The 27,246-nt window shown below is 36.4% G+C and overlaps 1 protein-coding gene across 6 annotated transcripts in view; it reads left to right on the plus strand.

Annotated features, from left to right (window-relative positions):
* The window catches only part of UBP22 (ubiquitin-specific protease 22), a 76,349-nt gene extending 49,625 nt beyond the window's left edge, over nucleotides 1-26,724 (plus strand). For 2 of the 6 annotated variants that reach the window (XM_089374135.1, XM_089374134.1), the window contains exon 3: nucleotides 23,540-23,783. In XM_089374135.1, coding sequence (XP_089230261.1) covers nucleotides 23,540-23,568 — 29 coding nt within the window. In that variant the 3' untranslated portion in view covers nucleotides 23,569-23,783. Of the gene's footprint in view, nucleotides 1-23,539; nucleotides 25,221-26,341 lie in introns of those variants that run through there. The other 4 variants (XM_089374133.1, XM_089374132.1, XR_016246615.1 and 1 more) reach the window with 3 other exon arrangements.
* The last annotated feature ends 522 nt before the right edge of the window (nucleotides 26,725-27,246 follow it).

A 27,246-nucleotide genomic window follows, 5' to 3' on the forward strand; every position in this document is an offset into this window, starting at 1 on the left:
CCCTTATTAGGTGTGTGGAAATTTTTTGATTTACTTTAGGGGATGATGTTGTTGAGTTCGTTACCAAACCTTCACTTGGGGTGTTTATCATCTGAACTGCAACATCCAAGCACGTCTTTTCTTCAACTTGCTTGTCTTCTTCCTGAGTTGTGACATTTACTGGATCGGTATCTGTTGTTTTTTCATCAACTTGAATTCCTACATTTGATGCTTCCTTCTCGATAAGTTGTTGTACCTTGTTTTCTAATGACTTCTTATCCTTCTTAAGTTTCTTAATTTGCGTCAGTAATTTTTCACTATGGTTTTTAAGTCGAGAAACTTCATTTTTGTCAACAATGATTTTGTCAATTTCATTTTGCATATTTTGTAATACTTTTTTTCCTTCTTGAGAAATTACTTTTGAAATATCTGATATATCTTCTGGCGTTACTGAATTTGGTTTCAGTGTAACATCTTGGAGTGTTATTTTCTTCTTCTTGTAAGAAAATGTTAAAAACTTTTTCTTCGTATTTAAGATGACAGATCCTACCGTTTCCATCCAGGGTGATCCCAAAATAATGTCACCTTGATTGTTCCATAGGGTGTGAACTGAGAATTGCGATACAAATGTACAATCTTCAATGTTTAACTGTAAATTGGCTATGTCATATATTTTATTCCCAAAATGGTCTAATTTTTCAGTTATATTTGACTCCGAGATCACTAGTTGGTTTGCAATTTTAGGTGTTATATAATTTGAATCTTCTGCCGAAGAAATAGAAATAATATCTTTTCCTGCGAGAGTTCCTTTAATGTTAAATAGTGCTTTACTGTCTTTGGGTAAAATTTCTAGGAATCTTTTGGCCTTCATTTCTGTATTAGGCCCCATTTTGCTTCTTAAATATTAAATACTTTTTAAATCACTTTTTTTTTAATAAATAAATCCCTTTTTTTCTATATATATTTTTCAAATATTCTCCTTTTACCTTCAAAATATATTCCCGTAAATAATAAAATTATCCTTCTTAATCTCACTAATGTTAATGATTTAAAATAGATATGTAAAATCACTTGGTATTTTATTAATCTCCTTTTTTATTTCCACTTATTTATGATTTTTTTTTTTTTAAATTAAACCTAGATATATATATATATATATATATATATATATTGAAGGCACATCTCTTTTCTTTTCCTAAATCCTTAATTAACTTGACTTTTGCTACGTTGGCCTTTAAAAAACAAATAACCGTACATGAAACAACCTTTCGATTATTATAAGGATGCCCGCTTATATATTTTCTAATCTTATATATTTTCGTAAATATATATATATATATATAAAGCTCTATATATATAAATTCCCAAGGGTTTTTTTTTTTTTTTTTTTTTTTTTTTTTTATTCTTTTAATTTTTTATTTTTAAAGGTACGTACCGTCGCTACTCTTATGAAAGGTCGCATAGGTTGGATTGAGGTCGTATAGGTTACAATAGGACGAATTTTGCGAGGGTAAGGAATTGACAAGTACAAATTACAAGGGTAACATGGCATATGGGGACTTTTAGCTGTTTTATTTGCATCTGTGAGCAAGAAATGTCACATAGAAAACCATGAATCAACTGTTGTATGGATGGAACACAATTTTATTAGAAGGGACGCCTTCTGAAGATGCAAGCGGTGGCAGAAAACTAAATGGATGGCGACAATGCAAGTGGTGGCCCAACATGAAGTTGTATTATGATGGTTTTTTTTTTAGACATCTGACCTGTGTAAGGGACGAACGATAATTGTGGCTGAATTCAGAGGACAACAATGGAGATAGCTTTCATTGATGGATGGTTGTGCTATTTAATCCAAGTTGTGTACAAGTAAGTGTGGCGATGTTGCGGTGGGGAATCAGATTAAGACGCGGTAGATTTAGAGTGGGGCGTACACAGGTGAGCAAGGTGCAGGTGATGGTTGGTCGGGCATCAACAATGGCGTTAAGTTGGGTTTTTTTTTGTTATTTATTTATTTTTAATTGCGAGTTTATGTTCCACAATGGCGGAAGTGGGACACGACGACATCAGTAAGGCGAAACAAGTGTTGTAGTGGAGCGATTCACAGAGAACAAAATTGTTGTTCAACGCATCAATTGTGGAGTTTGAAGATGAATGCAGATGGCAATGTTGAACTGTGGCTGCATTTCGTGGACAGGTTATCGTTGCATTGGACGGTGTCAAGGATCGGTAGTTTGGACAGCAGCCGGCTTGGGTGGTAGGTAATTTTATTTTTTAACAAGTGGCCAAAGACCTGAAAAATGGAGAATCTCCCAATGTGTAGCAAAATGCTTCAATTATGACAGCAACAAGGTTGATGACAATTGATGGCCAAGGGTTGGCGACCGGAGAACGAGCTTCGTGCAATAGTGAAGTGGCCAAAGGGTCATCTGCTCTGATACCAAATGAAGTGAGCAAAGTTCCTTCTACAAATTAATTACTCCAAAAGACTTGGAATATGAAGTTATCCATTGAGGATATAAATATTATATTAAATATATGAAAAGAATAAGAATGATTTACAATGAGAACGGAAGGTTTGCTTATATATCAAGTAAGTGTCTCTTCATGGAGAGTCATGTCCTATTTAGACATGCCTCTTCAGCCTAACTACTAATTATTATTAACTAATCATTATTACAATTATTCTTGTTACTTATATTTATATTATTTATATATTTTATTCGTAACACCCGGTTACTGGTTTACCACTGTGCCACTACTTCATTCAATGCTTTCAGCTGCTGACCCATCCGTCTTTAAAACTCTGTACCATGCGCTCGGGGCCTTATGATAGTGAGATTTTTCCTCTTAAATCAGTGTTTACAGGGCGGGACCTTCCGATTTGCTTTAGCCCCTTTACTTCGGCCCCTTTCTGTAATTTTATTCATATGACACGGGGCTTGAACCAGGTGCTTAACTTGAAGGCGCTAGAGCCTTTAAAAGCTTGCCCGGGGTCTTTTTCCTTTAATACATGAAATCCCGCACTTCAGCGACTTTCGATGTTGGCCATTAATATTTCCTCTTGACCTGTACGATCGCCGATTTGCGGGATCGGGCCCATCGAAGGCATCGAAATTGCAACATGGGAGAGGGAGACCCTTTACCTCCCTTTATAGCGCTAGTCGACTTGTCCAGACGCGAAATCTTTATAAGATAGAACATATGAAATATCGCATGGAAATATCGCATTCGCAACCCTGGAGGGGACTACGGTGGAGGAGGGACTTGACTTGTGCGATTGCTGATTGCCGATTTGCGCCTTTAGTGCATGGCCCTTGTTTCTTCAATGATTTTCTTTGTTAAATGAAATCGGCCCCTCCCGACGCTTTAACACTGAGGGCCCAAATTATTGGTGATTTTAGTGTTTATCAGCGTTTGGAAATGTTTAGGACCCTTTGCCTATGTTCACCTCTTTGTGCCTGCGATCGCCGATATATGATATCGACGTTCACCATCATGAACCGCTGATACGCTATGTGCCATGGGCCATCTGACCACTAATTGTGATTTGCACTCTGCCTTAGTCCCACCGATAATCGATTTGTGATATTGGCTGATCGCTGATCTTACTGCCTTCCTTTGCCGCTGAAGGAAGCTTCGATTATGATTTGCGATGAGCCTTTTTCTTTGGGCTAACTTCTATATGGTGTCCTTCCTTTATGTAGATCCTATAGGCCTTATAAAAGTTACTGTAGCCAACTAATGTTTCTCTCATGCTTGAAGGGTCCAACTTCTTTCTTTTATCTTTCGGTATATGAATATATACAAATTACCCAAAGATTCAGAGATGTTCCATAGTTAATTTCTTCCCAGTGAATGCTTCTTCGGGAGTTTTGTTATTCAGTGACCTGTGGGGACTTAGATTTTGAATGTATAAAACTGTCTTCGTGGTTTCTCCCCACAAAAATTTTGGTAGATCTTGATCATGCAAAATTGATTTTACACTTTCTTCAATGGATCGGTTCTTTCGTTCTGCAACTCCATTTTGTTCGGGATTATATGGAACTATTAGCTCCCTCTTAATCCTAGACTCTTTATAGAAAGCTATGATTTCCTTGGATGTATACTCTCCTCCATCATTAGATCATAATATCTTGATTCTTCTTTTTGTAAGGTTCTCTACTTTAGCGTTGAATTCTTGAAATTTAGTAAATACTCCGTCCTTGGATTTCATCAAGTAAACCCAAGTTTTTCTTGAATGATCACCTATAAATGTGACATAATATAGATGACCCCCTGGTGATTTAGGAGTCATAGGGCCACAAACATCAAAATGAATAAGATCCAAGACTTCTTTTGACCGTGAAGCACTACTTCCAAATGGTTTGTTGGTGTTCTTACCCAATGCACATCCCTTGCATACTCTTTCGTGATCTTCTTTCAATTCGAGGATTACATCTACTATGTTCGAAGGCTTTTGAAATGGAGATCACTAAATCTTCTATGCTAGAGTTCACATGGGCTGATTTCAATGTGAACCAAAGCTTGAGCTAGAGGAGATATCAACCTGTAAAGTCTTCCTTCACGAATACCAATTACCCTTGCATTTTTTATGCTTAAGTTCTTACTCCATACTACAAGAATACAACTTTTCCATCAATAAAAGCCACTCTATCCCCTTTATCTTCTAGACTTGAATTGGAAAGTAAATTCTTATGCAAACTTGGAACAAATAGGATGTTGTTGAGATGAATATTACCTCCATTCTCCAGTTCTATTGAGGTTGATCCAATTCCTCGCACCGGATAGCTCTTATTATCTCCAAGTTCTACAGAGTAAGAAGACTTCCCTTTTGATAGTGTCTTTAGTTGCTTGTGATGACCAGTCATATGCCTTGATGCTTCACTGTCGATCACCCAATTGCTTTCATCTTGAAATGTGTCTGTGATTGCTGAGAAGAGCCCTTCGTATTTTGTCTCGGTCACTTCTTTCTTTGGAGTAAATAGGAGATTCCATGCTTCTTTGATGTCTTTCTTGAGATGGCTTGCTACCTTTGAACACTTCTTGAGAAACTTCTTCAATGTAGTACAGATCTTCATTACGCCCTTATCCAACTTTACCTCTGATACCATGTTGAGAAATCTATAGGGCAATGATTAGAGTGATTTCTCTTTCTTTGATAACTGCTTGTGATGTCTTTTTACTTATCTTACTTATTAACTTCTCTTATTATTATTATGTTTGTGTATCATCAAACAACTACCAAAACAAGAAGAACAAGATGTCAAAAACACAGAATATAGGTTGCAAGGTAGGGCCAAAACGTCTCCACTTGGGAGGAAAACCCACAAATCTCTTCTCTTCCTTATAGATTGTTCAATTGACGAATTCCAAGACCTTTAGACCAAGATCGATACCCTCCAAGACCAAGTCCAACCTTTCTAGATGACGTGCTTTCCTTGTGTTGATCAGGAAAAATGACCCTTTCAACATTCTAAGGGAGACCACGCAATCAGGAACTTAAAGCAATTCCTTTTCTGTTGAAATGGTGGTTCTGACTGGTTAGACTAGGTCCAATTACCTTTTCTCTTTCTCTATTGGCTTAAGGTATGTCTTTTAATTATCAATATATAAGAGACATCAAATTGATTCTCCTTGCTGATCAGGCAAGAGAATGATCCTTAAGCTGACTTTGTGGCTCAACTAAACCACTCTAAACTTTGCCTCTTTAGGAAGAGGACTTCTAAGATGCAAAAATAAGAATTAAAATGCAAAACTTAACCTATGATGCACTTATCATAGACCTATTTCTATTGAAGGAAAGAATATTCTTTCTCTCAATCGAGAGCAAGCTAAAAGGACAGGAAAAGAAACATGGAGGAATTGGAATTGGAATGAAGGAAATATATCAAGGAAATAGTTCACGAGATCTAATCTTTGTTAAAACAAATACAAACAGCTAAATGCCTGATAAATAGTTACTAGACACTTAACTGTAAATAGCTCCAACTCCTAATAAACATATGCATAAGAAACGAAAAATTCATGCCATAATACTGAAATAGTTCTAATAAATGACATGTAGAAAAACAAGACACCTATAACTTTAAACTGTTAGATAGCTAGCCAACCTAACAAAATAAAAGTTTGTTCTTATACAATTTCCAGTTTCAAGACACATTTTTTGATTAATCCTACAAGATAGCTTGATCAGATTTTGAATGAACTAACAGGTAACATTTAACAATAGTGCTAAAGCCATCAAATAACTCATACAACAAAAATGTATTTGAAAATTGAAAACATTTATTTCAATAATTGATGCAGACAATAATGCCATACAACAATTATAGAAATAAACATTATCATGAATATGGATCAAGTTACATAAACCTCAAAAGATGACAGTAGTGAAAATCTCCCGCTGCTAGCAACTCGATCTCTGTCTCAAAAGAAGACTTCAATCCCACTATAATAGTGCAAATGAGCGTTGAAACTCTTAAATCTCCTAAATTATTCTACTACTTCTCCTGGATTCATATCCCCTTTCTCACAATCAGAGATGGGTATTTATACATAGTGGAAATATTAATAGTCCCCCTCTATTTCTCAACAAGTGAGTTAATTAAACGAAAATGAAACAAACTGATTCCTTCGGTTGGGGTTCTGGCCAAATGTAGATGGCCACAATTGAGAAAAATCCTTTGTTTGGTACGTGCTCATGAGGTTGGTTTGCTTCTGACAAGATAGAATTGCATTTTTCATGGTGAAGTCCAACCTTAACCTCTTTGTTTCAACCACCTCTATCTATTCTTATCCAACATTATGCCACTTGGTGGAAATCTTGACTGGATCTATTCACCATCATCGACCATGGAAGCTTCTCTGTCAAACAAAACTAGAATTAGTTTCATATAATGTTTTTACAGCGAAAAAACGAATTATAAAAATAAAATGTAAATTAACTTTTCTTATGCCGAACTTCATAACTAAGTGGCTTTTTACTTAATGTAAAAGAGGTCGTATAGAATTGTGACAAGTGGCAAGAGCCGAGTGGTATCGGACGTAAGCTCATAGGAGTTTTTAAAATGAGACAAAACGAAATAGTTGCGATATTGGGTGGCTTTGATATGGAGCAGATGCGATATCGTATTCAACTCCCTTTAATAACTTTATCGGGTCCATTATATCAGAGCCTTGTATCAGAGATTTGATATCGGGGTTTTTACAATTGTTACCATTTAAAAGTTCTGATATACAGACGGATGCGATATTTTGATTAGACCATCGTTAATACTCATATTGGGTCCGACTTATCGGAGCCTGACAGATATCAGAAGTCAGAGATCAGAGGGATATGATTATCGGAAGTTGGAGATCAAAGGAATATGATTATCGAAAGTTGGAGATTAGAGGGAGTGCTGTATTAGAATTTTTAAATGGTTGCTCAGTTGAAAATCTCTGATAAGTGTTGACCCTGATGGGAGCGGGAGTAATGATGTGGCAGGTGGGCCCTCTGACAGCTGCTTATAAATTATAGTGCCTTTATATAATGGTCGAACTTTGGTTATATGATATGTTTGTTTTAATACTCCGAAGTTTATAAAAAGGGTTTGCCACATATATATTTCGAATTTAATATGCTCTCCATGCCACTTATAATATAGATCAGGGTTTTGACATTGGGGAATTCTAAAAGGATTCCTCCGATGTCAGAATTTCAATATCTCTAATTATTTCATTTACATAAAAAGAACCACTTGTTTAATGGTTAAGGCCTAACCTAAAGCCACTTAATTATATCAATCTTGGTCTCAGGGGCTATGTATAAAATATAAATTAATATTTACAATTGAAAATTAATTATTTACAAATAAATAAATTTATAAAACAAAAGTAATGTACAATTTATACATTTTAATAGGCCAAGGCAGTGAAAAATATCCAATCTTCAATTAGGCGCCACTTACAAACCAAACAACCAAATGAGGCCAAACGAGTTATGATAGGAAGATAAGAACATATCGAACTCATTGAAGAAATCTAAATTCTCAAAATCAAATAGTAATATGACTAACCATTCAATCAAAGGGTCCCCATAATGAGAATTAAGTGAATAATGGGGGGGTTGTGTTTTTACCACAACAATGGCGACACACTAGGAAGAAACAATTATCTCTGGAAAAATGATGAAATTCTAAGAAAAAGGAATAAGGTTAAATCAATCAAAGTGCTAGGATTCAGATTTTCAATGAAATCCCAATAACGAATAACAAAGTTTTATCATTTTATATATCTCCAATATTGATTATAAGAGTCATGTTTGACAACAATTATTTAATTGATAACAGCTTAAACTTAAAGAACAAAAGCTTATCATTGTGTTTAGTAAGAAAGATGAACTCTCATTGTCATAGGTAGAGCCATTGTTGCCAACAGGCGTTCATAACCTCGACAGGGTTACCTCTTAGCCCAAAAGAAATATTAGCATCCCATCTATGTTTAAATATTTCAAAGGAGACATAATTTATTAATAACTCTGAAAACCATTGTCCCAACATGGTAACCAAATATTGGCAATGGCATTCACAAGCGTTAATAGTCACAAGCCGACTCGTGATGAGACCTCTTGTCTTACAACGAAGTGATGTGAGCCTTTATCCTGGCTTGGTAACCAAAATGTCATAACCATCAAGACCCATGATCATGGTAGGCTGGCTCATTACTGAAACCCCCTATTTTTCAGGAATTTTACATAACTTTTAATTTACACTCATACTTTTATCATAAATGGGGTGACAAATCTTCTCCTTAAGAGATTGGGATGGCTTAGAAGAATTATAAAAATAATAAACTTGTTTCTTGCTTTAGCAAGAGCTGTTTTATAATATAAGTTGTTGCAAATACAAAATTATCTCTTTTGTTATAAATGGAGATTATCAAAATGATAAAGAAAAACAAAATAATAAGAGTTTCAAACCTGAATCTGAAGGATAGCAATTGTTGATTATTTTGATATTCTTCCTTTTACCAATGAATTTCATTAAATAAGAGCAAAGATTTCCTATGTATCAGACCAAAGATGGGTGTGAAAAAAGCGCTTAAACTAAAAGATTTGGTAATATCACCAAAACAACACAAGGGGATTATCAAAGGGAAACAAAATGAAATGTTGTGAAATCAGATCCAAAAACAGGAGCAAAGAGAAATGCAATCAAATGAAAAAATAAAAGGAAATTACTTCAAGCAAAATCATGAAATAGAAATTACTCAAACAAGATAAAAGTAATATCTTGACATAAGGCATTAAGATCTTGTTATGTATTTGTCAAGTAAAATGTTGTCGTGTTAAAATGAGTTTTCTTATTCACGAGTTTATTAAAAACTAGCCAGTGAAGAGTTGTGATTAACAATTTGTTAAAATAGGCAACTAGGGCCAAACTCCACACGGGTCACATCTTATTTATGACCGCTGATATTTGTCTTAGATTCCTCTCTCCGAGAGGTGTAGGATTGATCTAAAGGTCATCTAATTCTAACATGTACAAATGAAGTTATGAATTTATTTTGATTATGGTCAAATTGTCAAGGTTGGCCAACCAACTTATGTAGGCTTAGAAGCTCAACAATCACGTCTATTCATCGTCAACATTGCATATAAATAGAAAGTGACTTATCCTCATTTGGACACACTCATTTTCACACTTCTCTTTCTCTCTCCTCATTGATTGGGTACGGATTTCTGGGCCTCTCTCTCTCTTCACACGTCCGAAATTTCAGGAGACCGAATTTTTGGACAGTTTGACCAAGCGTTGACTAGCATGCGTTGACCTCCTTTGACTGCATTTTTGTGAGGGCTATCTCTATTTGGGAAGGCCACATTTTTGGGCACAGAAATCGAGGCTAAACATTGATTGTTGACCAATGTTGTCTGCAGCTAGGGCTAAACGCAGGTGGGCTGTTTGACCAGACTGACTGGGCTGAATTTCACTGTTTTGAGGGTTGTTTTATCTTGTTGTTTGGAGGCCGAAGTTGACTGATTCTCTGAGGGTCAAATCTACCTTGTTGACCAACATTGACTTTTCTAGTTAGGGCTCTTTTGGTGCTGTTATAAATTATTAGATTTGTAAATTGTACTCTCTCTCAGTTGAACTATTGAAGACTAAAATAAGATTTGATCAAAGGTTTCCCCACATTGGGGTTTGTCCCTGGTTGGTGCCACATCTTGTGTCCTCTTGTCTTGGCTTGTCTTCTATTGTTTATGTTTATGTTCTATCTGCATTTTACTATCATGTTGATGTGATTGCTAATCTGGATATTGATACTGGGCTAATAAAGAAATTGAAGTAAAATTGCTCTAAAGCATAAAACATACCATTGTTGCCTAAAATTAACATGGTATCAGAGGTGAGGTGAAGACAAAGCCCAAGCGAGAGTGAAAGAGCAATCACCATAAACAGTTGGACAAGGACAAAAGGTTCAATGGGTTCCTCAACCTACTTCCTGGTTGAACACAAGCTCCATGATAAATCTGACTATCATGGATGGAAGATGTCTCTTGACTTGACCTTGGAAGAAAAAGAAGTAATGGACTATGCGCAGGGTAAAATCCCTGAACCTCCTTCAAATGCACTGGCTGCTGCGAAGACCAAGTAAAACAGGGTTGATGTCAAAGCAAAGAAGATGATTAGGGATTCCATTGACAAGCATCTGGTGGCCTACATCTCCGAATTGAAGACCTCCAAGGAGATCTACGACATGCTGGGCGACATGTTCACGGTTAGTAATGCTATTCAAATTCTATTTCTCAAGAATAAGTTGAAGGATATTAAGAAGGGCAAGGACGAGGATATTCAATCCTATTTCTTGAGGACTACTGAGATCAAGAATGATCTACTTTCGATTGGAGAAGTCATTCTTGACAGGGAACTTACTCTCACCACCTTTGGAGGACTCCCACCTGAGTGGTATGTATTTATAACCGCCGTCCTCAACAATGATCGAATTCCAGGGTTTGAAGAATTGATGTCGAGATGCATTCAAGAAGAAACAAGAATGGTGGAGCGAGAAATGCCTTCTAATAGAAGCAACCCCATTGCATTCTCCGCTCATGCCAAAAGGAGAAATAATGTAGGGTCTAAAGGTCATTTGCATGGAAAACCTGGATCTAAGGGAGGAAAGAAGGGCAAGTGCTTTGTTTGCAATAAGTTTGGCCACTATGCAAGGGAGTGTCCAAATAGAAGGGACACATTGCATGATGATGATCACAATCATTCCAGGGGCAACTTCAACAACAATGATCAAAGGAATGGCAAGTCCAGTGGCAAAGGAAAAAGGAATGCGATACATCAATGAAATGGTCAACCCTCCAAGAAATCAAGGAACTCTAGGTATGAAGAATCAGATGTTGTTAACAATAAGCAAAAAGAGTACTATCTTATATCGGACCTCTCCACTGCCTCTCCTCCGGACACTTTGGGAAATTGGCTGATTGATAGTGGTGCCTCAAGGCACTTCGCTAGATACAAGGAAGCCCTCACCAGATACAAGGAAGCCATCTCTAATCTGATAGAAAAGGAGACAAACTTGGAGATCATCCTTGGAGACGATGCTACCTATCCTGTGAAAGGAGTAGGGAATGTTACCCTTCAATTGAATCAAGGTAACACTATTCATTTGCAAGAATTACTATATGTACCTGATCTCAAGAAGAACATGGTGTCCATTTCAACCATGGAGGATAAAGGATTCAAGGTGGCATTCATCGATGGAAAGGTACGTGTTTGGAAAAGAATTTTTAAAGATGATTTTACTCTGGTTCAGGGTTGACACTTTGTATCAAGTTGGAGGAAGTCCATTGGGAGCCATGTCTTGCGACACATCTCTATAATCTGAACTATGGCACTGCAGGTTTGCCCGTCTTCATTATAAGGCCCTACCCAATGTGAGACAGATGGTGATAGGTATGCCCGAGTTCAAAGTAGAGCATGAAGGTGTATGCCCGGGATGTGTCGAAGGAAAACTTACAAGGGGACTGTTCCGCTCAAGTAATAACAAGACCACAGATATACCACTCCGACATATTTGGTATGATGCTCGTGAACTCTTTGGGAGGATACTTATATTATCTCACCTTTACGGATGATTATTCTTGCAAGACCTGGATCTACTTCTTGAAGAAGGATGAAGTGTTCACCTGGTTTTGACAATTCCAAGCCTTGATCGAAAACCAATCTAAGTGCGAATCCAATGAATTCCAAGATTATTGCAGAGAAGTTGGCATTAAGAGAGAGACTACAATGCCATACATTACTGAGCAGAATGGTGTGGCTGAAAGGAAGAATCGCTCTATTGTAGAAGCAGTTCGTGCCATGCTTCATGTTCAAGGCCTTCCAAAGTTCCTATGGGTTGAAACTGCAAATACCGTCGTGTATGTTCAAAACCGATGCCCTCATTAAGCATTGGACTCCAAGAATCCTGAAGAAATGTTCACTGGTAAGAAATCCGATGTCTCTTATTTTAGAATTTTTGAGAGTCCCGTATATTTTCATGTGCCGAAAGAGAAAACAAGCAAATTGGGTGCATCGTGGAAGAAAGGAATCTTTGTGGGCTATAGTGAAAATTCTAAGGGATATAGAATTTATGTGGCTGGTCAAAAGGAAGTTGAGATAAGTCATGATGTCACCTTCGACGAAGATATGGCCCTCAGGAAGATCAACAACTTCCTATCCTAAAGAAGGACAAGGAAGCTGACATTGGAAATTAGGGTGCAAAAGAAGATGAAACAATGCCTGATGTTGATGAACCTACGGATCCTATTGATCTTCCTCCTCATGAGCCCCCCTCCTCCAAAAGGAGACCCTCATGGCTTAGGGAGACTCCCGAAGATGTCGAGAGACACATTGCCCTAAGGGGGAATTTTCGTGAAAGCAAGAAGCTGAACAAATATCAAGGATATTTGACAGCCATGAGCACTATCCATTCAAAATGAGCCTTCATCATTCGAAGAAGCCATGAAACATCAAGTATGGAAGGATGCTACGAATGAAGAATATGAGTCAATCATGAAGAATGATGTCTGGGATGTGGTCCCTAGACCCCAGGAAAAATCGGTTGTCACCTCTAAGTAGCTTTACAAAATCAAGCATGGAGCTGATCGAAGTGTAGAAAGTTCAAGGCTTGCTTTGTTGCTCGAGGCTTCTCTCAAAAGGAAGGTGTAGATTACGATGAGATATTTGCACCTATTGCCCGATACACCACCATCCGCTCGATCATAGCCCTTGCTGCCTCGCAAGGATGGAACCTCCATCAAATAGAGGTCAAGGCTGCTTTCTTGCATGGTTCAATCAAAGAGGAAGTCTATGTGGAACAACCCGAGGGGTTTGAGGTTCATGATTGAGAATCTCATGTACGCAGGTTGAAGAAAGCTCTCTATGGATTGAAGCAAACACCTCGGGCTTGGTATGAAATGATCGATAGCTATATGATGACGCTAGGATTCACTAGAAGTGAAGCCGATCCGAACCTTTACTTTAAGGTTGAAAATGATAAACCTCTCATTCTGGTACTTTATGTGGACGACCTCTTTTTGACAGGTGCAAACCCTCTCATTCACAAATTTAAGAGGGAGTTGGCTTCTGAATTTGAGATGAAGGACCTAGGACAGATGCACTATTTCCTAGGGTTGGAGGTCTGGCAAAAGGCAAGTGAAATTTTTTTCTCTCAGGGAAAATATGTTGTGAAGATATTGGAAAGGTTTAGGATGGTGGGCTGCAAGCCTGTGACTACTTCGATGGAACTTAACTTTAAGAAGTTATGTGATAGTGTTGGTGGACCTGAATAGGGATATGCTTCTGAGTATCGTCAACTCATAGGAGCACTGATGTTCTTGGTGAACTCCTGTCTGGACATATGTTTTGCAGTGAACACATTGAGCCAATATATGGTTGAGCCTCATCATATACATTGGATTAGTGCCAAGAATCTTCTGAGAATCGAGATATCTTCGGGCAACAATAACTCATGCACTGAGATACATTGCTGGAGATGTGAGGTTGCATGGTTATTCTGATGTTCATTGGGTTGGCAGTGTGGTGGATCGCAAGAGCACTTATGTATGTTGTTTTTATTTGGGTTCTGCTTCGATATCCTGGATGAGCAGGAAGCAGAAATCGGTTGCCTTGGGCACCGTCGAGGCTGAATACATATCTGCTAGTATGGCCTCTTGTGAAGCTATTTGGTTGAGGAAGCTCTTTAGTGAGCTATTTGGACATGAACTGGATACCACCGTGATCCTTTGCGATAGCCAGATTGGGATCCGATTATCAGAGAATCCCTTGTTTCATGATTGCTCCAAGCATATAGATATCAGGTACCACTTTATCTAGGATATGGTACAACGAGGAGCAATAAGGCTTCATCACATTGGGACTGATGAGCAGGTCGTTGATATTCTGACAAAGCCCCTGGGGAAGGTCAAGTTCTTGGCCTTCCGAGAACGACTTGGAGTCGTGGAGAGACCCTCTAATGGGGGTCTTGTATGAGATGGACATTGAGCTCTGGGAGCTCCAGGAGGCTTGGGGTACTTCTTGAAGCGATGAGCAACCATAGGGTGAGTGGTTCAGCCTTCCCCTAGTGGTTTGCTGTGTACAAGGTGAGTGGTTCAACCTTCCCCCATGATACCCCTTGGCAACTCGTAGGCAGGATGAGTGGTTCATTTTTCTCTTGCTGAGACATCCTACCCATGCAGTCTGGGACTCATGGGAAGTACCTCTCATCTGGCCAATGAGTATGGAAACGAGGATAGGGACCATAGTACTACCGATGGACGCATCATGTACTACCGTACTCCTTATGCTAGGATGACCGATATTGATCTGGGATCAATTGGAACTGACTTGAGGTCAGTAAGAGTGGTATGAGACACTCTTTTGATTGGAACTGACTTTGGGTCAGTAAGAGTGGTATGACACACTCTCCTTTGATTGGGACTGACTTCGGGTTAGTAGAGAATGGTATGATACATTATCGATCACTTCTTCTTCTTCATAGTTCAACATAGCAGAGCAATGCATTAATGGCATAGATAGTACAGATTGGCAGACGGATTAGCAGATGGAGTTCCCCCTAGTTGAGAGGGAGTGTTAAAATTGGCAACTAGGGCCAAACTCCACATGGGTCATCTTATTTATGACATATGATATTTTTCTTGGATTCCTCTCTCTGAGAGGTGTAGGATTGATTTAAAGATCATCCAATTTTGACATGTACAAATGAAGTTATGAATTTATTTTGATTATGGTCAAATTGTCAAGGTCGGCCAACAAACTTATGTAGGCTCAGAAGCTCAACAATCACGTCTATTCATCCTCAACGTTGCATATAAATAGAAGGTGACTTAGCCTCATTTGGATACACTCATTTTCACACTTTTCTTTCTCTCTCCTCATTGACTGGGTACAGATTTTTGGGCCTCTCTCCTTCTCTCTCCACACATCCAAAATTTCAGGAGGCCGAATTTTTGATAGTTTGACCAAGTGTTGACTAGCATGCGTTGACCTCCTTTGACTGTGTTTTTGTGAGGGCTATTTATGTTTGGGCAGGCCACATTTTTGGGCACAAAAATCGAGGCTAAATGTTGACTGTTGACCAGCGTTGACTGCAGCTAGGGCTAGTCACAGGTGGGATGTTTGACCAAACTTTCACTGGGCTGAATTTGACTGTTTTGAGCGTTGTTTTATTTCACTGTTTGGAGGTCGAAATTGATTGAAGTTGACCGATTTGATGAGGGTCAAATCTGCCCTGTTGACTCAACGTCGACTTTTTTGGTTAGGGCTCTTTTGCTATTGTTATAAATTATCGGATTTGTAAATTGTACTATCTCTCTTAGCTAAACTATTGAAGACTAAAAGAAGATTTGATCAAGGATTTCCCCACATTGGGGTTTGTCCCTGGTTGGTGCCACATCTTGTGTCCTCTTGTCTTGGCTTGTCTTCTACTGTTTATGTTTATATTCTATCTGCATTTTACTATCATGTTGATGTGATTGCTAATCTGAATATTGACACTGGGATAATAAATAAATTGAAGTAAAATTGCTCTAAAGCATAGAACATATCATTGTTGCCTAAAATTAACACAATTGCATTTGAGAGCTTAACAAATATTTATTTCCTTCTCAAATTTTGCTTTAAAACATATCACAAAAATGATAAGAAAAATTTCAAGTTAAGAAAATCTCCCGGAGTAAGGTTTGAAAGATGCTCCATTTATCATTTATGTTTATCACCACTATCTTATTCACAAAAGCTGGGTCAAACCAAAATCTGCAAAAAGAACAACAAAATATAAGAAAGAAAAAACAAAGAAAAAATAAAAAAAGAACACACAAACAGAGGATAATAAATTGCAAATGCATACCTGGAAGAATTTAATAATCAGTTTACCTCATTGTATCTTTGTCTTCTTCCATGTATTTCTTAAGAATGTTTAAAATCATCTTTTTATTTAATCAACAAAAGGTTAACAAAAAGAAATCTAATATATTCTTAATCTTAATCTAAAAAGCAGATTATGATTGGGTAAAATCAAACTTCTAATGTAACCATTCAAGTGCTGTGTTTACTGAATGTACACGCTAGTTAAATATCAGTAACAAAAGCACAATTGAAACAACAAAAGTCAATCTGAATGATTATATACATCTAAAACTAAAGTATGTGCAAAGAACAACTTATTTACAAATAACTTATTCGAAAACCATCTCTCTTGGAAAGTTGTCTCCAAACAAATATCTATCGGATCATAAAAGTATGGATGTATATTTTTCAGAGATTCAAAACTATCTAAAGGAGAAGGTTGCAACACAGATTGTGAAGGAAGACTCTCAAGAGTTAGATTTGAACGACAATGAGATAATTGAAATGAAATGAATATCAAGTGAATTTGGAAAAAAAAGTTTCTTGATATTTAGGATTAAAATTTCGAATAACATATTCATTGTCTTCAGTTAATGCATCTCGAGGGTGTTCAATGCTGAGATATTGAACATGTCTGCATAAAAAATCAAAAAAGAAAACATAACGAAAGAATCGAAAGAAAGCAATCATAACCAAATTGCTATGGACATTAAAATTACAACATAATGTTACAGGGCAACTCTGGAACCTATCATTAAATTCCATGATCGAATTGCTACTAAAAAGACATTCCAACAAAATATTATAGATGCAAGTTTCCAAAAGAAAATCATAATGAATAGCATTAGAAACTTGTAAGACTGACTCATCAACATTTTCAAGATTAATCGAAAGAAAGCAATCATAACCAAATTGCTATGGACATTAAAATTACAACATAATGTTACAGGGCAACTCTGGAACTTATCATTAAATGCAGTGATCGAATTGCTACTGACATTCCAACAAAATACTATAGATGCAAGTTTCCAAAAGAAAATTAGAATGAATAACGTTAGAAACTTGCAACACCGACTCATCAAAATTTTCAAGATTAAATTTGTGTTTAGCAAAAGGAGACAAAATCACTGCATGTGAATCTTCATGAGATAACTCAGTTTTTAATATTAGTGCACTTTGTATAGGATAAAAATCTTTGTCATCATTATCATGGTATTGATTATAAATTACCTCCTCTTGGAAATCAAATGACTGATCTTACTAATAGAATAAAAAAAATATGAGAGAAGAAGATTTTGAAACGTCGTTGATGACTAAAGAATTATCATCTGAATGAGCAATAATTTTAGAATTTTTAGAACTAGTGATAAACTTGTTTTCAACTGATAGATTAAAATGGTCATTATTTAATGAAATCTAATCTGAAAAGATATCACGATAAAGAAAATAATGACTACCAGAATATAATGTTAGCTGAAAAGAGTCATCTTGACATTTGCCATATTATGATAATTCTGGTTTAATGAAATTCTTTCAGTTGTAGAAATGTGATTTGAATTTTCAGTGTTCACTTTAAGAGAAGAGAGATTAACATATTCATTATTTAAATCTTGTTGTTGATTAGATTCTATTGGGCTTACTTGTTGATCACAAGAATCATTAGAAATTGTTTCAATTACATTTTCAAATTTTGTATTTATATTTGAAATATTCATTTCAGAAATTGGAAAATGTGTTGCAACTTTCCAACAAAAAATGTTGTGATTTAATTTCAATCTTAGGCTCAAGCTCAGGCTCAGTATTGTTGATTTCAGACTAAAAAATGAATTAGATGTGTCTTGTTCTTCATTATTTAGTTTTATATCTTCAGAATTAGAAGAAAAAAGAGAAGATAAATGTTCAATCAAATCTTCAGTCGAAGGTAAATCACATAAATGAAATCTATAACAAAGTGACCAAAATCTATTAGAAAAATCTTCTAAAGATTCATTTTCGTACATGAAAATATTATCTAATTGGAAACATAATTTATCATAACTATAATTTTGATGTGCTTTAAGAAATATTTGTATAAAATGGTTATAGCACTGAATTGACTTCGCTGGAAGTACTTTGAATCATTTGCGGATTCGTCTTCGGAATGTCGGAGTAAAACACTGCAGATCTCATTGTCAACGATAATATTAAAAGATTTTCATTTGCCTACAAAATCACAAAGATGATCTAAGGCTGAAAATTTACTCTCACCGTCATACTTCAAATTAAACAATGACTCAATCTACTTCTTGGTCATGCCTTGGTAGGTTTAGATGAGCTAAAAGCATGACCCAATGTAGGAATGCATATAGGAGCCATGATGAGTTAAAAATGATAAAACAAAAATTCAAACATAACAACTAGCTCAAGGCCTTCCTAGTTCCAAAAATGTTGATCGGGAAAATTGACCCTTTCAACATTCTAAGGGAGACAACCATGTCGAGAACTTAAAGCAATTCATTTTCCGTTGAAATGGTGGTTTCGACTGGTTAGACTAGGTCCAGTTACCTTTTTCTTTCTCAAATGGCTTAAGGTATGTCTTTTAATTACCATCAGATAATATATATTAGATTGATTCTCCTTGCTAATCAGGCAAGAGAATGATCCTTAAGTTGACCTTGTAGCTCAGCCAAACCACTCTAAACTTTGCCTCTTTAGGAAGAGGACTTCTAAGATGCATAAATAAGAATTAAAATGCAAAACTTAACCTATGATGCACTTATTCTAGACCTATCTCGATTGAAAGAAATAATAGTCTTTCTCTTAATCAGGAGCAACCTAAAATGATGGGAAAAGAAGCATCTAGGAATTGGATTGAAGGAACTAGATCAAAGAAATAGTTCACAAGATCTATTCTGTGTTAAAACAAATACAAACAACTAAATGCCTAATAAATAGTTACTAGACACTTAACTGTAAATAACTCCAACTCCTAATAAACATATGCATAAGAAATGAAATATTCATGCCATAATACTGAAATAGTTCTAATAAAATGACATGTAGAAAAACAGGACATCTATAACTTTAAATTGTTAGATAACTAGCTAGCCTAAAGAAATAAAAGTCTGTTTTTATACAATTTCCAGTTTTGAAGATGCATTTTTGATTAATCCTACAAGATAGCTTGATCAATTTTAAATGAACTAAACAGGTAACATTTAACAATAGTGCTAAAGCCAACAAATAATTCATACAACAGAAATGTATTTGAAAACTGAAAACATTTATTTCAATAATCGATGCAAACAATAGTGTCATACAACAATTATAGAAATAAACTTTATTATGAATATGAATCAAGTTACATAAACCTTAGAAGATTACAGTAGTGCAAATTCTTTGCTGCCAGTAACTCGATCTCTGTGTGCAAAGAAGACTTCAATCCCATTACAATAGTGCAAATGAGCGTTGAAACTCTTCTACAAACAAATTTAAAGCTCCTAAATTATTTTGCCTTTTCTTCTGGATTCGAATCCCCTTTTTCACAATCAGGGATGGGTATTTATACATAGTGGAAATATTAACAATCCCCCTCTATCTTTCAACAATTGATTTAATTAAAAGAAAATGAAACAAAATGATTCCGGTTGGTGTTCTGGCCAAATGTATATGGCCACAATTGAGAAAAATCGCCCTGTTTGGTACGTGCTGATGAGTTTTGTTTGCTTATGACAGGATAGAATTAGCCTCGTTGTTTCAAGTTCAACCACCTCTATCTATTGTTATCCAACATTATGCCACTTGGTGGAAATCTTGTTTGGATTTATTCACCATCTCTTTCAAACAAAACTAGAATTTACAACGAAAAAACAAATTATACAAATAAAATGTAAATTAACTTTTCTTATGCCCAACTTCATAACTAAGTGGTTTTTTTACTTAATGAAATAGAGGCCATATAGAATAGTGACAAGTGGCAAGAGCTGAGTGGTATCAGAGGTAAGCTCATTGAAACTTTCAAAATGAGACAAAACGAAATAGTTGTGATATTGGGCAGCTCCGATATGGAACGGATGCAATATTGTATTCAACTCCTTTTAATAACTTCATCGGGACCATAATATAGGAGCCTTGTATAAGAGATTTGATATCGGGAGTTTTGCAATTGTTACCATTTGAAAGTTCTGATATACAAGTGGACACGATATTCCAATTAAACCATCGTTAATACGCATATCAGGTTCGACTTATCAGAGCCGGGCAGATATTGGAAGTCGGAGATCGGAGGGATATGATTATCGGATGTTGGAGATCGAAAGGATATGATTATCAGATGTTGGAGATCGGAGGGAGTGTTGTATTAGAGTTTTTAAAAGCTTGCTCAGTTGAAAATCTCTGATAAGTACCCTGATGGGAGCGGGAGTAATGATGTGGCTGGTGGGCCCTCTAACAATCGCTTATAAATTATAGTGCCTCTATATAATGGTCGGAATTTGGCTATATGATATGTTTGTTTTAATACTCTGAAGTTTATAAAAAGAGTTTGCCACATATATATTTCGAATTTAATGTTCTGTCTATGCCACTTATAATATAGATCGGGGTTTTGACATTGGGGAATTCTAGAAGGATTCCTCTGATGTTAGAATTTCAATATTTCATTTACATAAAAAGAACCACTTGTTTAATGGTTAAGGCCTAACCTAAAGTGACTTAATTATATCAATCTTGGTCTTGGGGGTTATATATAAAATATAAATTAATATCTACAAATAAATAAATTTATAAAACAAAAGTAATGTACAATTTATACATTTTAATAGGGCAAGGCAGTGAAAAATATCCAATCTTCAATTAGGTGCCACTTATAAGGCAAACAACCAAATGAGATCAAACGAGTTATGATAGGAAGATAAGAACAGACAGATAGAACTCATTGCAGCAATCTAAATTCTCAAAATCAAATAGTAATATGACTAACCATTCAATCAAAGGGTCCCCATAATGAGAATTAAGTGAATAATGGGGGTGGGGGTTGTGTTTTTACCACAACACCTTGTTTAAGTCAAACCCTGTCAATCTATTCTAGTAGCACAATTTCGACCTCCCGTTGCAGAATTTCGGCCTCCATTGCAGACTTGAAATTTTCGGCCCTTCAGCGGTTGTTGCTGCCACACATGTGAGCTTCTTTTAGCCTAATAGGACTTCCTTAGACCTTCTCTTGGCCTTTTCTGACTTTTGGAGCTTGAGAATGGCTTCTTGTGACATTCGCTTGAGCTTCCTACCTTCTCTCGTTTAAGATCGAACTTGTAGAGGAAAACCCTAGATCTGCTGTACAAACACTAGCCTTCCTTCGCACATGTGAGAGAAAAATAGCCCAAACCAAAGTCTTCTTTGTCCTCTTCCTTCTTCTTGCCTTCTTCTTCCTCCTTTTCTAGAATGAGTGAGTGATGATTGTGCTTCAAGGAGGTCGAGTTTCCTCCTTGCTCTTCAAGGTGGACGTGGCTCCTCATTTTAGGCTGACTTGCCAGCAGCCAGGCCAACTTGGTCTTGAAGGGTATTTTGACACTTTTAATGACAAAAATAATTTTTTTTACAAGTTATAATGTGCCTGAAAGGGTTTTCAACTTATGACAATGGCTCTTGACCTCTTGACCTAGGACAAACTCTAAAAGCACTCAATGAGTGCTTGACCTATAAAATAAAAGACCCTGAGCATGAAACCCATGCTCCAAAAATAATAATAATAATTTTCATTCATTTTACAATTTACAAGAATGAAAAGTACATTTCATATTTATGAAGACCGAACTTAGTTACACTTCTTTCAACATAAATAAATCAGATCTGGTATTAGAGATTCAACAGATGTCTTGGAATATTTACTTTCTTTCTTTCAATCTTTGAAAACTATCTGGTCTTCTCAGGCAGCACTATGCTTAGAAAAAGATCTTTGAATGTTTGAGAGTATGTTGGGGTTTGCTGTTTAGGACTCACCTGCCTTTCATTCTCCTTTGAGCTAACAAAGAAAATGGAAACCAAAATGAGGAATATCACCGCTGTAAAAACGAGGAAGGGAAATCTAGGGATTCTCCCAAGAGCTCTTCAATGTTGACCCTTTTCCTTTGACAAGAATAGGAAATTAACAGGATGTTGTTTGGATTTCATATTCTTTCCACTTCACATGTTTCCAAACATATTCCCTCTGCAGGAATTGCATGTTTGATACACTGGGAGTGATCTCACATGCATTCAGAACATTGAAATCTATCACAATATATACAGGCTCTGATGGTCTGCGGTAGTGGTTTCTCACAAGTGTTCAAAACCAGGTTTGTCAGTAGGGCAACAATGGAGAAAGAAATGAATAGAAAGAAAGATTGTCCACTAACAATGATTAGTGGCCTGTATCATTTAAACCATTTTGCATGTTTGGTACACTTGGAGTCATTTCATATGGAGTTTACATTTTCATTAGGAATTGCATGTTTGGTACACTTGGAGTCATCTCACATGCTTTCGGAACATAGGAATCCATTGGAATATATATAGGATCTGGTAGTCTGCAATAGTGGTTCCTTGTAGGTGATGTAAACGAGGTTTATCAGTAATGCAGCGATGAAGGTAAGAAATAAATGGATGGAAAACAACTGGCCCTCTTCGAAAATGATTTGATGGCCTGTATCATTTAAATACATTTATGTTCTAGTTTAAGTTCCATATCAGCTTCTGGTACAATAAGCTTATAACCTTCTGGACTTTTCAAAGTTTACTTCCATGATCTAATTAAGCAATGTCTACAGTGTTTGTCACTGGGCCAAAAGCCATAAAAACCAGTTAAAGAAAAGCAACTTTTAACAACACCAAATGTCTCTAGGAATTTTTTTGTTTTTGATAATAGTTTATTTTTTCTCGATGATTTCTGTTATTTTGGACGGCTAACAGCTCCTCCTGTAAAGCTTCTTTTGGATAGAAGAGAGCAATAGATACCTAGACCTCTTTGCTTCACTTTAATGTGTTTGTTTGATAAAAGTATTTTTGAGCAAACATTTTGCAGTCATTTTTAATGTTTTCTGAAGTAATTTGGTTCTTTAAACTTTTAACGTGATCGAAGTAACTGATGGCTTGTATAATTTTCTGAAGTCATACTTTTTGAAAATTTGCCTATATTTTGTTGCCAGTGCAGGCAGTGGGGAATCTTGCTGCATAGCTCATAGGGTATTTTCAGGGATTTTGAGATCTGATGTTACATGCACTGTATGTGGCTTTACGTCAACTACATATGACCCCTGTGTCGACATCTCCTTAGATCTGGAACCCAATCATGGTTTTGAAAAAATGCTAGCAGACTCTTATAGCTGCAATGGGGATCTTGGCCAAACGGGAGTTTCAAGCCAAAGCCTTGGGATCTCCACACTCTTGGGATGTTTGGACCGATTTACAAGGCCTGAAAGATTAGGTTCTGATCAGAAATTCTATTGCCAGCATTGTCAAGTGCCACAGGACTCTTTAAAACAGATGTCTATGAGAAGACTGCCATTGGTTCTCTGTTTCCACATTAAGAGATTTGAGCATTCTTCGACAAGAAATACCTCGAGAAAAGTTGATCGCTATTTACAATTCCCTCTCTTTCTAGACATGGCTCCATACATGTCATCTTCCATTGTCAGGAACAGGCATGGTAACAGGATTTTTGCCTTGAATGGTGAGGATTCAGATGTGGCTTCCTCTTCAGATTTATCTTCTGAATTCGAATTATTTGCTGTTGTTACACATACCGGTAAGTTGGATGCAGGGCACTATGTATCCTACCTAAGGCTTAGCAATCAATGGTACAAATGTGATGATGCTTGGGTCTCTCAAGTTAGTGAGAGAGTGGTTAGAGCTTCACAGGGTTATATGATGTACTATGTTCAGAAAATGCTTTATTACAAAGCAAGTGAAGAATTAACAGGTCAAGGATTTCTAGACAAGAAAGATAGTGAATTGAACCACGGAAATGTAACATGTCAGTCAATGCCGAATGGCATTTAGCAGAGTATTATTGTAATGCATTTGGATGCAACCGACTCAAGTGCTCGTGGATGGATTATTTTGACAAGGTAGCTTCATACATTTGTAATTTAATCACGTGGAATATGTGCTATCAGGGTGGCAGACATATTCTGAACTTGGGCAGACACTGCTGGCAAATTGAGAGGAACCTGTCCAAAATACTGTCAATATATGTAGAGGCCAAGATGGAGTCTAAGTTTTAGTGGCACTCCTCTTGCAATTGTCAGGTTCATCAGTAGTGAAGGTATGATTCCAAATTAAAATTAACCAGATCAACCCTCAATTCATGTCTGTTATTCTTTTTTGGTAAGCATGCTTGTTTACCATTATTTTTTTACTAGGGGATTTGGTGATACGATTGCGTGGGGCTCATGGGCATTGTCGTGATCTGTTTTTGTTATTTTCTCGCAATTTTACTAATTTGTATTTCAGCTTTATATGTTTTTTACATTTGGGTTTCTTGAGGTCATTTCTCGCAAAGCATTATGATTTTGGCCTTTTTCTGTACAACAGGGATTAGTTTCTTATGTATAGACTACATTGGTCATTTATTTCATGATGCTTGTGTAATCTTTTGTTGTCTTCTTGTACTCTGTCTGTTAGCCCATAGTCTGCCTCTATGCCATTCTTGTCACCCCAAAATTGATAGATATACCTTACAAGTGTTGGATTATATGGAACTATATTTCTTAGAATTCATAGTGTTTCTGTTTCATCTACCACCACTGGCTTTTAGGACCTTTGATTCTCCTTAATACTTGCGGGTCCATCAAACCACCTAATGTTTGAGGGAATGCTCTAATGAAATAGACTTTGAATTTGTTTCAGGGTGGATACAATATAAATGCAGTTTATCTTGTTTCACTTCTGGAGTGTATTCGGCATATCTTGTCCTGTCGCAACTTGGATTTAATGCTACTATTAATGCTGCATTTGCTAAGGTTTTTAGTTTATTTTGGGGCTACGTTTTGCTATTCTTTGTACATTTACATAGGGAATTATTGCCTCTGGAATCCGGAGTATGTTGTTATTGTTTAACAATAATTCTATGATGTCCTTCCATCATGATTTTGGTGCATAATTCCGTTGTTTTCAGAAATGTGTCGTGTTTTATTATTTATGTAACTCGTGTCCACAAAATAATTATTTGAAAGGTGTTTTTTTTGGCTGAGAGGTTGCTTTATTTGGATGATTACTTAATATGTTGGTTTAAATTTCTTGGTTGTAGACTCAGAATAATGCTGTATATAATTGCCAATGTGTTAAACGGCAAAATATGGGTCAGAACTTTCTAGCCAACAGGTTTAAACAGTTAAAAGGTACATAATGTGTACGATCATTGTTTAAAGCTTTCAGGGCCACTCTTCACTTCAATATGTGTTTGCATTAGAAAGTTCTTGCGTCTATGTTTGCTGGTCCTTCATCAAATGCTTTTTTGCTTTATTTGGAAGATTACTTAATATGTTGGTTTAAATATCTTGGTTGTAGACTCAGAATAATGCTGTATAAAATGGCGAGCCATATTTCCCATGCTATCGGGCAATAAATGAACAGCGGGTGTATATGCCCACCGTTCGATTTCGGCCTTAGCAAAATCGAACGGTGGGCATATACACCCGACGTTCATTTATGGCCCGATAGCATGGGATTTATTGGATCCCGTATATAATGGCCAATGTGTTAAACGGCAAATTATGGGTCAGAACTTTCTAGCCAACAGGTTTAAACAGTTAAAAGGTACATAATATGTGTACGATCATTGTTTAAAGCTTTCAGGGACACTCTTCACTTCAATATGTGTTTGCATTAGAAAGTTCTTGCATCTATGTTTGCTGGCCCTTCATCAAATGCTTTTCGAATTTCTTCTCATGAGAAATTGTTTGCACAATATTAGAAATTTTGTTAGTTTGATATTTAACTTCTTGTAGTCCAGGGGAAGTACAAGATCTTAATGGCAGGCAGATAGGAAACAATTGTCCAGTGCATTGCTCGACTGTTACAAATATTTAAGAAGATTTTGACGTGATTATAAGATGGGTACTGGATTGTTACGTTTCTTCAGTTCTAGGTTTAAACTAGTTGCACCACATACTCGGTGCCTACTTAAATTTTTAGACAGTCAAGAAGGATAATGTGAATTCATAGAAAGACTTGTAAACATCAAACCAAGTATGCAGTGTAAAATATTGCAGAGACTCTAACTCGTCATCAAACTGGAACTTACTGGAAGGTATTTAACCAATTATGCAGTGTAAAATGACACAAGCTGTAACCCATCATTAAACTGGAATGTACTCAAGTAATTTTACTTCGTGGGTGAGTACATCCATTGCAATATAGCATGCAAGGTGAAGACCACGATGTTGATTATGCGATAAACATGATATGGAGGATATAACAGGAGTGTAGCCTTACAGTCTTATTTCAGGTGCATCTTTTAAGAACGCCCTGCAGCTGTTGGGCACAACTGCAGCCTCAGAACTTTTGATTTTATACAAATGAAACTGTTCACATTCTTGATGAGTAAATGTATATTCAATCATGTAAAATTTATATATCTAAAAAAATATTTTTCAACAAAATAAATATAAAGATTAGGGTTTTTGGGTACATATAATGGATCTCAAGTGCCATATTTTGATCTGGTTTGCTATATATGGTGAAGTCTTGAATAACAAAACGTTTATGGTCTCTGGTTCCCACATCTTTCAGGCTTCCAAGTACTCAAATGTGTGATCAATTATTTAAATAGAGCACACAATCATATGGTGAAGTATTTTGAATAGCACAATGTTTGTGGAAAGTAATTTTAATTTTTGAATTCTCTACGGCT

Source organism: Pinus tabuliformis, chromosome 8 (assembly GCF_031772625.1).
Source record: "Pinus tabuliformis cultivar Carrire ecotype Pingquan chromosome 8, CPIR1, whole genome shotgun sequence".
NCBI classification, from domain to species: domain Eukaryota; kingdom Viridiplantae; phylum Streptophyta; class Pinopsida; order Pinales; family Pinaceae; genus Pinus; species Pinus tabuliformis.